At 50.0% G+C, this 14347-nt stretch overlaps 1 protein-coding gene across 1 annotated transcript; it reads left to right on the forward strand.

Moving 5' to 3' along the window:
- Positions 6136 to 12279, forward strand: LOC102190786 (NUT family member 2G). The gene is made up of 6 exons (XM_005684379.2): positions 6136 to 6785; positions 7720 to 7848; positions 8893 to 9065; positions 9485 to 9780; positions 10925 to 11041; positions 11533 to 12279. The coding sequence occupies exons 1-6, from the start codon at positions 6136 to 6138 to the stop codon at positions 12277 to 12279; spliced, it is 2112 nt and encodes a 703-aa protein (XP_005684436.2).

Below are 14347 nucleotides of genomic sequence, written 5' to 3' on the forward strand. Positions count from 1 at the left end.
AAGTCAAGATCCAGTTAGGAAGCAGAGTGAGTTGAGGGACACAAAACTAGGTTGATGGAAAAAGAAGTGAAATAGGTGGAAGATCAAGTCCAATGCTGTTGCTGTGAAACTGAGAAACAATTGATAAATTGACAAAGAGGCAGACGCCAATTGTGTCACCACGATGTAATGTGGAAGGAACTTCTGGTTCTCGCCTTCCTGCCAGAGCCGTTCATGGAATGTCTGCTCACCCCACCCAGGTCCCCCTGCCTTCTGCCCCTCCCCCGCTGCAGAATGTTTCAGTTCCACATTCCACTGTTTGAATTCAAACATTTCCCTCCTTTACTTGGATGCTGAGCATCTGCTGGAGCAGGCCCCTCTCTGGGTCTTGGTCTTGACTTTTCTCATTGAGGCTACCGGGCAGCAGTGGTCCGTGTCCAAGCCTGTGGGAATGGCTTCAGAAGGAGGTAAGCCTGTAGGCTGGGGTTGTGTTCCCTGCCGTTTCTCAGACCTTTGAGTCCCCATGTGACATTTCACTGTGGGCACATGGTTGAACTGAAGTTGAGGAAGGAGAGAGCCTTGGACCCCTAAGGACATCTGGGGAGACTGAAGGGCCTGAAGAAACGAGACTGCACTGGGGAGGAGGGTTCACTGAAGTGGATCAAGGGAAATTGCCCTGGGTATGGAGAAAGGATGGCAGCAGGCAGGCTCGATTATTTCTAGAAGGAAGATAAGCCACTTAGAAACGTGTGTGTAGAAAGTGTGGGTGATCTCCTGGTGGTGACACAGGAAGGGTCATGAGGAGGACCTAGCCCCGTATTGTGTTTCTTAGGTACCCGAAGCTTGCCCCCACCCCATGTCTTTCTGAGGCGTTTGGACTGGGGCATACTGTATCTAATTGGGCCGTGGGGAGAGATAGTCTTAGTAGAAAAGTATTCGATGGGACTGTGTGTGGTGACACCTGCAGTGAAATTTCCTCTGAGAGCTAGGCAGGAAGTTACTCTAACTGCTGCAGTCCAGACCTTCTCCACTCCTTCCAGCTCACAGCTGATGTCTCAGTTCAGGTAACAGTTGCCTTGGCTTTGACAGTGATGGGGATCCATGTAACGTCAACCACGACAGGCCTCAGTTTCCCAAGATGTCTTAAACTGTTCTTCCTTTTGTGGAAAAGCAGTTCTTTAGACCTACTTCATCTTGTCCAGTATCTCCTGGTGGACTTCCTGCACATCTTGAGACAAAGAGTTTCTTCATTTTTCACATCACTCCTTTGTGGACAGGGAACAGATGTGGAGGGTGGTTAGTTCTGGTGGAATGTCAGTGAAAGCTGATTTCCTCTTTAAAGGGGGTAAGGAGTGTAGCCCAGAAGCAGGCAGACGATCTTCTCTGAGTAAAAGTCCTATGACACCTGTTCTGATTAATTAGGTGCACGTGGCATGTACCTTTTTCTCCTGAACAGGGATGTGTTCCAGAAAACTTTATCACAATGGCACCTGGATCATGCCTGTTTCTCAGTTTGTCTTCACTCACAGTTATTGGGAACTCAAAGGGGAAGGACCCCAGGCAGTCTGTACTCCCACAACCAATGTAACATGACCATTCCGTGGCCCTTGTCTAATCCTCTGCAGCCATTCACTGGCTGTGAAATGACAGAATTTGAGGGACAGATGCCCACTTCTCAGATTCCCCACAGTTCCTACAAAGAAAACTCCTAGAGTGATGCCATGGCTCTGGGCACTGGGAAGGGGGTGGTATAACCTGGCTCATATTAACTGTCTGCTGTGGTGATTCTGCTGTGCATGCTGGGCCAGTGTGTCATGGGTTTGTATCAGAATTCCATTCGAGTGATATTTTCCATTATTTTTGTTTTGTGAGGCTTGAAAAGAGTGAGAGGATTTATACTGAGCACAAGGAAAAGGAACACTGAGGTGGAGGTGGGGCCCTAATATTTTAAACAATGGCTGTCCACAAAGGGTCTTTGGGTGCCTAGAACTTACCTTGGAGAAGGGCCCCACCTGCTACTGTACCTGCTGAGGGGCATTTCTCACAGAGCAGAAGTCCACCCAGTTCTGGGTCTGGGAGACAGCCTGTGAGGTTTGGGTGCCAGGGAGTGCCTGAGGGAGGCTCTCTGAGTCAGCACTTGCTGAGGAGATTTTTTCTTGGCAGACAGGGCTCAGGGACCTTGGTGGCTAGGAGTGAGGTCGCCAGTGGAATAATTCTCACCCAGAGGTCAGATCGTGAAAATCATTAGAACATGTCCATGCTGCACATACTGTCCAGATGTCCTCATCTGTGGAGATTTACACTCTGATTCTCTCCAGAGAACCTCAGCCCCAGTGAGAGAGTCATTTCCTAGGCAGGTTGATAAGAAGTCTAGGGGTTCCCAAGGAGAGAGGGATCTGGAATTCTCAAGGAGGAAGAAAGAACAAACTTTATTTTCCCCCTCTACATTCTTTAGGATTATATAACAATAATGTATCCTGCCTGAGGACAGTTTCTGGATTAAAATTTCTGGCTAATCCTGTTATCTTAAATTATGGGAGTAGATCTGGTGAGGTCTTTACAAGGATTATATATATATATATATATATAAAATATATATTACAGGATTACATAACAATAATGTATCCTGACAGAATGTGGTCCACTGGAGAAGGGAATGGCAAACCACTTCAGGTTTCTTGCCTTGAGAACCCCATGAACAGTATGAAAAGGCAAAATGATAGAATACTGAAAGAGGAACTCCCCAGGTTGGTAGGTGCCCAATATGCTACTGGAGATCAGTGGAGAAATAACTCCAGAAAGAATGAAGGGATGAGCCAAAGCAAAAACAATACCCAGTTGTGGATGTGACTGGTGATAGAAGCAAGGTCTGATGCTGTGAAGAGCAATATTGCATAGGAACCTGGAATGTCAGGTCCATAAATCAAGGCAAATTGGAAGTGGTCAAACAGGAGATGGCAAGGGTGAACGTCGACATTCTAGGAATCAGCAAACTAAAATGGACTGGAATGGGTGAATTTAACTCAGATGACCATTATATCTACTACTGTGGGCAGGAACCCCTTAGAAGAAATGGAATAGTCATCATGGTCAACGAAAGAGTCCGATGTGCAGTACTTGGATGCAACCTCAAAAATGACAGAATGATCTGTGTTCTTCTCCAAGGCAAATCATTCAATATCACAGTTATCCAAGTCTATACCCCAACCAGTAACACTGAAGAAACTGAAGTTGAACAGTTCTATGAAGACCTACAAGACCTTTCAGAACTAACACCCAAAAAAAGATGTCCTTTTCATTGTAGGGGACTGGAATGAAAAAGTAGGAAGTCAAGAAACACCTGGAGTAACAGGCAAACTTGGCCTTGGAATACAGAATGAAGCAGGGCAAAGGCTAATAGAGTTTTGCCAAGAGAATGCACTGGTCATAGCAAACACGCTCTTCCAACAACACAAAAGAAGACTCTACACATGGACATCACCAGATGGTCAACACCAAAATCAGACTGATTATATTCTTTGCAGCCAAAGATGGAGAAGCTCTATACTGTCAGCAAAAACAAGATCGGGACCTGACTGTGGCTCAGATCATGAGCTCCTTATTGCCAAATTCAGACTCAAATTGAAGAAAGTAGGGAAAAACACTAGACCATTCAGGTATGACCTAAATCAAATCCCTTATGATTATACAGTGGAAGTGAGAAATAGATTTAAGGGACTAGATCTGATAGATAGAGTGCCTGATGAACTATGGATGGAGGTTCATGACATTGTATAGGAGACAGGGATCAAGACCATCCCCATGGAAAAGAAATGCAAAAAAGCAAAATGGCTATCTGGGGAGTCCTTACAAATAGCTGTGAAAAGAAGAGAAGTGAAAAGATATACCCATTTGAATGCAGAGTTCCAAAGAATAGCAAGGAGACATAAGAAAGTCTTCATCAGAGATCAATGCAAAGAAATAGAGGAAAAAAACAGAATGGGAAAGACAAGAGATCTCTTCAAGAAAATTAGAGATACCAAGGGAACATTTCACATGAAGATGGGCTCAATAAAGGACAGAAATGGTATGGACCTAACAGAAGCAGAAGATATTAAGAAGAGGTGGCAAGAATACACAGAAGAACAGTACAAAAAAGATCTTCATGACCCAGATAGTCACGATGGTGTGATCACTCACCTAGAGCCAGACATCCTGGAATATGAAGTCAAGTGGGCCTTAGAAAGCATCACTATGAACAAAGCTAGTGGAGGTGATGGAATTCCAGTTAAGCTATTTCAAATCCTGGAAGATGATAGTGCTGCACTCAATATGCCAGCAAATTTGGAAAACTCAGCAATGGCCACAGGACTGAAAAGGGTCAGTTTTCATTCCAATCCCAAAGAAAAGCAATGCCGAAGAATGCTCAAACTACCACACAATCGCACTCATCTCACACGCTAGTAAAGTAATGCTCAAAATTCTCCAAGCCAGGCTTCAGCAATACGTGAACCGTGGACTTCCTGATGTTCAAGCTGGTTTTAGAAAAGGCAGAAGAACCAGAGATCAAATTGCCAACATCCTCTGGATCATCGAAAAAGCAAGAGAATTCCAGAAAAACATCTATTTCTGCTTTATTGACTATGCCAAAGCCTTTGACTGTGTGAATTACAATAAATTGTGGAAAATTCTGAAAGAGCTGGGAATATCAGACCACCTGACCTGCCTCTTGAGAAATCTGTATGCAGGTCAGGAAGCAACAGTTAGAACTGGACATGGAACAACAGACTGGTTCCAAATAGGAAAAGGAGTCCGTCAAGGGTGTATACTGTCACCCTGCTTATTTAACTTCTATGCAGAGTACATCATGAGAAATGCTGGGCAGGAAGAAACACAAGCTGTAATCAAGATTGCTGAGAGAAATATCAATAACCTCAGATATGCGAATGACACCACCCTTGTGGCAGAAAGTGAAGAGGAACTAAAAAGCCTCTTGATGAAAGAAAGAGGACAGTGAAAAAGTTGGCTTAAAGCTCAACATTCAAAAAACTAAGACCATGGGGTCTGGTCCCATCACTTCACAAGAAATAGATGGGGAAACAGTGTCAGACTTTATTTTGGGGGCTCCAAAATCACTGCAGATGGTGACTGCAGCCATGAAATTTAAAGATGCTTACTCCTTGGAAGGAAAGTTATGACCAACCTAGATAGCATATTCAAAAGCAGAGACATTACTTTGCCAACAAAGGTCCATCTAGTCAAAGCTATGGTTTTTCCAGTGGTCATGTATGGATGTGAGAGTTGGACTGTGAAGAAGGCTGAGTGCTGAAGAATTGATGCTTTTGAACTGTGTTGGTGTTGGAGAAGACTCTTGAGAGTCCCTTGGACTGCAAGGAGATCCAACCAGTCCATTCTGAAGGAGATCAGCCCTGGGTGTTCTTGGAAGGAGTGATGCTAAAGCTGAAACTCCAGTACTTTGGCCACCTGATACAAAGAGCTGACTCATTGGAAAAGACTCTGATGCAGGGAGGCACTGGGGGCAGGAGGAAAAGGGAACGACAGAGGATGAGATGGCTGGATGGCATCACCAACTCGATGGACATGAGTTTGGATGAACTTCAGGAGTTGATGATGGACAGGGAGGCCTGGCGTGCTGCAATTCATGGAGTCTCAAAGAGTCAGACATGACTGAGTGACTGAACTGAACTGAACTGAACTGAACTCAACTGAATGTATCCTGCCTGAGGACAGCATCTGGATTAAACCTTCTGGCTAATCCTGTTATTTAAAGTGTAAATTATAGGAGTAGGTCTTTACAACCTCCAGACATTCTGTTGATTCATTGGAGAGTATATAACTCCACTGCCAGCACTAGCTAGTACTCTTTCTGCCCCCTTCTGATGCCTATGTCAGAAGCTTTCTCTATCTCCTTTATACTTTAATAAAACTTTATTACACAAAAGCTCTGAGCGATCAAGCCTCATCTCTGGCCCCGGATTGAATTCTTCTCTCTGGAGGCCAAGAATCCTAGTGTCTTTTCATGGTTCAGCAGCAACCTTTCATCTGTTTCCCATTCTCCTCCTCCATTCAAATCTCTCCTTTGTCTCAACAGCATCTCCAGAGCTGGGAACGGATGTGACCTTGACCCCTGGTGCCTCCTTGCCTCCTTTCATGGCAATGCCCTTTCCTCCACCCATTCCTGGCCCCCCACACCGGCCACCCTGGGAGCAACCCCTGCCACCTTCCATGACCCCGTCATTCCCTCCTGGTGGCACCCAGCTGCTGCCAGCTTTCCCCAGGACCCCTTTGGTGCCCAATGCTGGCCATGGCCCCAGTGCCCCTGGGGCTTGCAACATCATTGTCCAAGTCAGGTCAGAAGGAAGGCCAGTGGAGCACCCACAGGCTCAGACCTTTGTCCTTACTCAGGCTCCCCTCAACTGGAGCACTCCAGGGCCCCTCAGCAGGAGTACTGCACATCCTGTTCCCCTATTCTTAACAACCCCTGCAATGGAGACCATTGTGACTGCCCCAGCTGTTGGAGTAGCTCAGTCTGGCAAGGGAAGCTGGACCCCAGGCTTTCCACCTCAAGCTCCACTACCAGCCGCTCAGCTGGCCCCCATCATTCCCCAAGTGAACTTGGGGCCACAGTCACATGGCACTTCCAGGGAGGGCAGCCTGGCCACCAACCAGTCCAAGGCTTCGCAGGATGACTCCTGTAACCCCAAGAGCGTGTATGAGAACTTCCGACGTTGGCAGCGCTTCAAGTCTCTGGCCCGGAGACACCTTCCCCAGAGTCCTGATGCTGAAGCTCTTTCCTGCTTTCTCATGTGAGTGAACAGCCAGGGGGTCATGAGGTTATTAGAGCTTTTAGATCAAAAGGAACTGGGGGTGGATGCTCAGATTAGGTTTCTAGGGATACTGGGAAGAAAGTCTGAGGGTGATGTCCCTGCTGTGAGAAGGCGCATTTTGGTCCCACACATCACCATACAAGTTCCTAACATCCTTTCAGTACCTTATCTCAGTTACCTCACCGCCTTGTGAGTACAGCCAACTTGACCTTCCATGATGCTTATGGTGATATTGATGAAACTTGTAGCCAGAGAGGGTTGTGGTGTGAGGTGGGGAGCCACAGATGGGATGCTGCACTCCTTTGTGGCGGCATCTCCTTTCACACAGGACTTGAGTGTCCATGGTCAGGCGATGTCCCTTCAGAAAGGAGAGGGAGTGCAAGGTCCAGGATAGAGCTCTGTGCATGCCTCAAGAATAAGAACCTCCTTGTTCTGGAGAATTCTTAGAACTGGGTGGTGGTCGAGCTCTCTTCCTAGAGCTGGGAGCCTGGCAGGCATTTCCCTCCTAAACCTCAGTTCCCTTGTTAAAAAAAAAAAAAAAAAGGGCAGGGGTACAATTGCACTTAACCCAGAGAACTGTGCAGAAGACTCTTTAGGTTAATCTATGAAGTGCTGGCACGTGCCATGCCTCACTGATGATAGGGATTTTTATAGTGAAAAGGCAATCTTGCAAAGGAAGGAGCCCTCACAAGGCTCCCTGTCCCAGCCTTAGCCTGGGAATGGATGGTCATCCTCCAGTGAGAGTGAGGTGGTGATGACAGTAGCAGGATGGCTTGTCCTTGCTCTCCCAGGATGCCTCTCACCCTCCTGATGCTCAGTCATGCTATCTTGGGTTATGTGGTCCAAGTTGCTGGGTGGAATCAGATGGGTGGAGACTGGGCTGGACTCTGAAACAGATCCTGATGGCTTACAGCCCAGTGCTTCGGTCCCTGGCTCGCCTGAAGCCCACCATGACGCTGGAGGAGGGACTGTGGCGGGCTGTGCAGGAATGGCAGCACAGAAGCAACTTTGACCGGATGATCTACTATGAGATGGCCAGAAAGTGAGTCAGCGTCCTGGGCCCTAGAGCTGTGTGGTGGGTAAGAGGGGTGGGTGAGGGTTAGACCCCAGGTCAGGGTCTGGCTGCGGGCATACTCATCAAGCAGGATAAAGGAGGAGGGCTGTCACTCAGCACAGGGCCCCCACAGCCCAGATGCCCTCCTCCCCTCCCTCACCTTGAGAGCACGGGCCTTTAGTACTTCCTCCACCAGGACCTCTGATCTCCCCTGATGGTGACCTACCTTTGGCTTGACATGAAGGTCTCAGGATGGGTGGGGCTTTGAGCCCAGGAGAGGGTCTAACCCCAGCCATAGGGGCTGTGCAGGGGCATGCTCTCCACCCGCCAGCCTGCTGCTTCCTTAGTAGTAGGTGGCTGGCAGCCACTGACATAGAATTTGGGACCCCCTCTTCTCATGAAAAGTGGCTGGAGTGGGTACCTTGACCTCCCTGAAGAAGCTGGGAAAGCCAGCATGTCATCAGCCCAGGCATCTCTGGCTGTTCCAGTATTTTCTCCATAGCAATCCTTTTAGTTTAAAAAATAGAACCAACCAAACAAACATCTCTCAGAGGAAAGGAAAGCCTCTCCTCTAAGCTTAACGGTCAAATCCTGCAACCTTTCCTGGGCCCTGTCTCCAGGCTTATGTTCCAGGACTCTCAGGCCCTGTCCAGGGTCCTGGATTCAGCAAGGACTGCTTTGGGGACATGTGCCTGGTTCAGCCTCTGGCCATCAGCCCTTCATATAGTTCTGGATGGGAACGAGGGCATGAAGAGGGTCCCCTGTGGGTCTGCCTGTGTCCTGAGGGCCTGGTTCAATTCAGCAGCCTTGGTCTATGCTCTTGAGTGTCCTCCAAGTGCTGGTGGGGCAGGAAGAGTCCCAGATGTCGAGTCAGTTCCAGGAGAGCCCTCTGCTGGGAATAGCACCTCCCAGGGCCTTCTTGTCCACCCAAAGACACACCCTCTCCCAGCCCCTCATTCTCTGTTGCCTTTGTTCCTGGCTCCAAAGCCCAGGCCTTTTTCTCAGTGTGCCGTGTGCCTCCATCACTCCCAGGTTCATGGAATTTGAGGCAGAAGAGGTGATGCAGATTCAGAAGTTACAGTGGATCCAGGGGGTGCAAGGCCTACCTCCTCCAGTCCCACCGAAGCTGGATCCTCAGGGGTCCTCAGCCCCGAAAGTGTGCCCTCAGCCAGGCACCCATGTTCCCACCGGAGTTCAAAGCAAAGGTAACATGGGCCAAGGGATGACTACTGGCCCCATATGGATCCTTTACCTTCAACAGGGTCATTGGTCTTTCAACCAGAACAGCCAGTGAGACAGGGTCTCAGTTGTTCTTTGTCACTACAGGGTATTATCTCCATCAGTTTAATAACTCCTCTTCTACCTCCCTGTCAAAAGACCCCACACCAAGTCTGCCGAAGAAGTGGGCTTGTTGGGGATACCCTGAAGAATCAAGGTTCCACATTCCCCACTGGACTCTCTTAGATGGCCCTCTCCCCCTCCCACTGTGCATGAGGCTTCAGGTGGTGCTAACCCTTCCCACACCTAAGTCACTGACCCCCAAACACTGCCCTCACCAGCACGTGCTCAGGAGGTGGACGCAGAAGCCCCTCACCTTCCTTCCCTCTTTCCTGCTCTGCCTCAGCCAATGCTTCCCGGAAGGCCGGGCCCCGGGCCCATCCCACCCGCTCGCAGCCACATAGAGCCCAGCGGCACCCAGGAACCAAGGCACCCAAGGAGATTCCCCCTGAGGCTGTGAGAGAATATGTGGACATCATGGAGGTGCTGGTGGGACCCGCCCACTTGGCCATGGGCATGTCAGATGCAGAATGTGGAAAGGATGGAAATGAGCTGAAGCAGGAAGAGGACGGGACCTATGAAGACCCGGATCTCCTGAGCTACATTGACAAGCTGTGTTCCCAGGAAGACTTCGTCACCAAGGTGGGCTGGGCATGGAGCCTGGGGTCTACAAGATTCCAAGGCATGGAACTCTCAGCACCCAAGATCTGGGTTCTGCCCAGGCCAATGGGACTGAAGCTCTGTTCATGTGCTTTGTGTGTGTCCATATGTGTGTGGAGTGTGTGTAGGCACATGTATAAGTGTTCATGTCTGTGTCTGTCTGTGTGTATGCCCTCATATGTCTGTGTAAGTATGTGTATATGTGCTTTTTTATTGGCGTATAATTGCTTCACAATGTTCTGTCAGCTTCTGCTGTACAACACGTGAATCATCCATATATATACACATATATCCCCCACCCCCCACTCTTGAGCATTCACCCTACCCCCACTTTCCACCCTTCTGGGTCATCACAGAGCACCAAGCTGACAGCTTCCTGCGCTACACACCAGCTTCCCATTAGGTACCTATTTTACACAAAATGTGCGTATGTGTCAAGGCTCCTTTCTCAGTTCATCCCACCCACTCCCTTCCCTTTCCGTTTTCCTTTTCCCTTTTCCCCCTTCCCCTTCCCACTTGTATGTCCACAAGTCCATTCTCTACATCTGCACCTCTGTTCCTGCCCTGCTAATAGGTTCATCAGGACCATTTTCCTAGATTCCACAAATACATATGACATTTTTTTCTCTTTCTACTTACTTCACACTGTATAAGAGGCTATAGTTTCATCTGCACTTCTACAACTGACTCACATTCATTCCTTTTTATGGCTAAGAAATATTTCACTGTAAATATGTGCCGCATTTTCTTCATCCATTTATCTGTTGATGAACGTCTAGGTTGCTTGCTTTCCTGGCTATTGTAAATAGTGCTGTAATGAACATTGGGGCATCTGTGTCTTGTGGAGAACAGTATGGCAGTTCCCTTAAAAACTAAATATAGAACTACCATATGACCCAGAAACCCCACTACTGGGCATATACTCTGTATATGTGCTTTTTTGTGCCTGTATGTGTATGAACATATTTGTGTGTGTGTGTGTGTGTGTGTGTGTGTGTGTGTATGTGTGTGTGAAGACCATGGCAAGAACAGGAGTGGGTCTCTACTTTTCACTTTCCTCTAGGTCTCCTTGGCTCCCAGGCCATTCCTGGCCAGGGATGCTCACAGCCTTTTCCTTCTGTTCCAGGTAGAGGCAGTCATTCACCCTCGATTCCTGGCAGACTTGCTTTCCCCAGAACCACAGCTGGATCCCTTGGCACTAGCTGAGGAGCTGGAACAGGAGGAAGGCCTCACCCCTGAGGAGGTGAGCAGAAGAGGGAGGGATACTTATGGAGCCTGTGGGTGGGGACCCCATGTGACCCAGGGGAGCCAGGAGAGGGAGGGACCCCAGGTAGAACAGGGGAGACAAGGGTCTCCCAGGTAAACCAGGGCATGGGGGACCCTGGTGAGCAACGGAGACATAGAGCCCCAGAGCAGGAGGTTTCCATGGCTCTGTCCATCCCTCCCCTGCCTGGGACATCTGGCCTGGAGGAGAGCCCGCTCTGGGGTAGGTGCAGTGCTGGGTGGTAGGAGGGAGAGGATAGGGAGCTGGGGCAGGTGATGGGAGAGGAAAGGACACGAAGCTGGGAACAAGGTGCAGGAGGCCAGCAGGAACACCACAGTGTCTATATTTGGATTTGAGTCTCAGGGTCGCCCCTCCTTTCCACCCCACCCAGAGCCGTGTCCCACTGACCAGGGTTCCTCCTCTCACATGTGGGTGTGCAGAGCAGTCACTTCCCTCCTCTCTCCTACCAGCTGGTGCAGAAACGACTCCTGGCCTTGAAGGAAGACCAGGGAGTGCGGACACCCAGCAGTCAAAGTGTACCCCGAGTGGACTCAAGTCCTTCTGAGTCTGACACCAGCAAAGATGCCCAGAGACATGATCAAGGCCCCCAGCTAGGGGTCAGTCATGAAGCCTGCCCACCAGAGGTTGATTTCGAGGCTGTTCACAGGTTCAGCCAAGCAAACACTGGCCTGTCCAGGGCCAAAGACCTTGTTTCCTCTCCAGGACGGCAGGAGTTGCCTCCATTCCAGCCAGGACAACCCTCCCCTCCACAGGGTCAGAGGTGCACTGGCCCTCAGCCAGGACCCAGGGATACCTCAGTTCTCAGAACGGCCTCTCCAATTCTGGGGGCCCAAGGGCCCAGGGACGGGTCCAGCGAGGACGAGGAGGAGCTCCCCAGCCTGGCCTTCCTCTTGGCCTCGCAGCACAGCCTGCTGCCCTGGAGGCTGTCCCAGAGTCCTGTCCCTGCCTCAGGCCAGGCCCCCTCCTCTCAGAGAATAGGCCTCAGCCCAGCTCCTCTGGCTGCTGCCAAGTCTAGGAAGCGGGCTCTGTGCGGAGGCCCAGCTGCTGTTGAGATGCTGCCCGGCCCGGGGGCTGGTCTCGGGGTCTCTGAGAGGCCAGCCTTGGCTCTGGGACTGGTTTGCCCCTCACAGCTGAGAAAGAGAAAGTGTGACCCATTTGTCACAGGGAGGAAGAGGAAGCGGCTCTGCAGCCAGTAGGGGACAGCGGGCCAGCCCCAAGGGGAGCCTAGGGCTCCTCAGCTCATGGGTGATCCTGGCTGCTGTTGGAGGAAGGGATTCCAGGGCAGGGAGGGGATTGGGCTTGTGGGAGGTTCGAGAGGTGGGGGAGGTGGATCTGGGTGGGCGTGGGTGGCAGCAGGATCTTTGGAGAGATGTATGTAAAATGTGAATAAACGTAGTTTTGTTGGGAAATGCTCTTGGGTCACTGTCACCTTATTCGTGTCTGCTCTGCTCCACAGAGAGGGGTCCTGACAGGAAGGAAGGACAAGGGGGGTCACAGGTGCTGTGGGCCTCCAGGTGGCCAAGACTGGCCTCCACACAGACAAGGACTCCTCAGGTGCCTCCTGGGAGTTCTCAGCTCTCATCCTCCACAGGGACCCCCTCGTCATCCCCTTCTCTAAAGCCAGCTTGGCTCAAGACCTTGGGGACATCTGTACTGTCATCTGCATCCCTGGATCATCTAGGGATAGAGAGCTGCTGTCCTGCCCTCAGCCCTCTGGACATTAAGCAGTCTCTAGGATGGAGCCTGGAGACAGCTTTTATCTTTAGGGAGCTTCTCTCTGCTTCCTGAAGCAGCCAGATGAAGGGGTTGGGCTGATCCTCTGCTCATCCAGGGTTTCCTGTGTGGTGGCCTGACCAGAGAGGAAGAATCTCGGCCATAGGGTCTGGATTGTCTGCCTGTCTGCCTGGCTGGAGGGTGAGCACCCTCTAGTCTCAGAGGGATTACTGCAGTGTGGAGAGTGGTGGAGGCAGCTACCTCTTAGTCCCAGTGAGGATGAAACAGGGGAAATGGGTGAGAGGAAATTCATGGGGTGCCCATTAAAGGTGTGTATAAGGAAAATGACAGTTGGGCCCCTTTCTGGAACTTATGGGAATTTTGTGCAGGAGTGTCTTGTTCAAGGGAGGGAGGGGACCCATCTTGCTGCGGCTATGGGGACTGACCTTAGGGTCCAGGGTTCTGCAAAGACATCCCACAACTACTGTCCCTTCCCTTCCCACCCATGGCTGGACATGTGTGTGTACTGGGGTCGACACTGATCTGTATTCACACATAATACAGTTCCTCCTAACAATAAATGAGCAAGTTTCACAAGAGCAGCTCACCTAGCAGGGACAGCAGAGAGAGATGTGTCTGTGTTCTCAACCTGGGTAGGAGCTGGGATCCATGCTGAGGAGTGTGGAGGCTTCCATTACCCTCTGTGGGTGCTGGCAGAGACCTCACTGGTCAGGCCAGAGGAACTGTCCCTCTCTAAGGGTGAGATAAGCAGACAATGAAGGGCAGGCGCTGAGCAGGGAGCAGACCCCTGCTGTACCCCAGAACTGCTTCATCCCCCTTCCAACTTGCTTAGTCCCTGTCATAGGTTGTGCTGGCCCAGCTCTCCACTGTGGGCCTCACCCCTACTTCTGTCCTGGCCAATGCCTCTTCTCCAGGTTCTGAGTTCTGGGGTTCCTTCCCTTGACCAGGTGGTGATGGCAGAGACTCCCTGAGCTTGGGTATAGTCACTGAAGTGTCTGGACCACAGAACTTTTGGAAGGACTCTTGAGACTCCTAAGAAGGAGTAAAGTGTGGAAGGCTTAAAGCGTGTCTGGAGGTTTAAGAGACTTGGCTGTAGTCACAGGAATGTCTGGGGATGTACAAGTCTAAGAAAACATTTCAGGAGTATTTGGGGCCACAGGAAAAATAGGAAAAATAGCAGGAGAGTCTGGAGTACAGGAGTCTGGGTGGAGTTTCCTAGAGTTTGGAGGGTGCAGTTGACCTGTAAGAGGGGTCTGCAAGGCTTCGTCCTTTTGAGATCCTACAGAAGAATCTGTTTCCTTTCCCTTTCTGGCTTCTGGAGGCTACCTGCATTCCTTGAAATTAGTTCCTTTTTCCATCTTCAAAGTACATCACTTTACTCTGCTTCCCTCATCACATGGTCTCTCCATCTCTGACTCTGCATCCCTCCAATAGGGCTTTTGTGTTTACATCTAGTCCACTCAGAAAATTTATGATAACCTCTTCATCTCAACATTTTTAAATTAGTCACACCTGCATAGTGCCTTTAGC

The sequence above is a fragment of the Capra hircus genome, chromosome 8 (genome assembly GCF_001704415.2).
Source record: "Capra hircus breed San Clemente chromosome 8, ASM170441v1, whole genome shotgun sequence".
Lineage (NCBI taxonomy): Eukaryota > Metazoa > Chordata > Mammalia > Artiodactyla > Bovidae > Capra > Capra hircus.

Bases quoted from the DNA above. Each gene is read 5' to 3' on its own strand.
- LOC102190786 (XM_005684379.2), top strand. From the start codon at position 6,136: ATGCCCTTTCCTCCACCCATTCCTGGCCCCCCACACCGGCCACCCTGG. The intron at 6,786-7,719 runs GTGAGTGAACAG...GATGGCTTACAG, and splicing joins GCTCTTTCCTGCTTTCTCAT to CCCAGTGCTTCGGTCCCTGG. The intron at 9,066-9,484 runs GTAACATGGGCC...GCTCTGCCTCAG, and splicing joins CACCGGAGTTCAAAGCAAAG to CCAATGCTTCCCGGAAGGCC.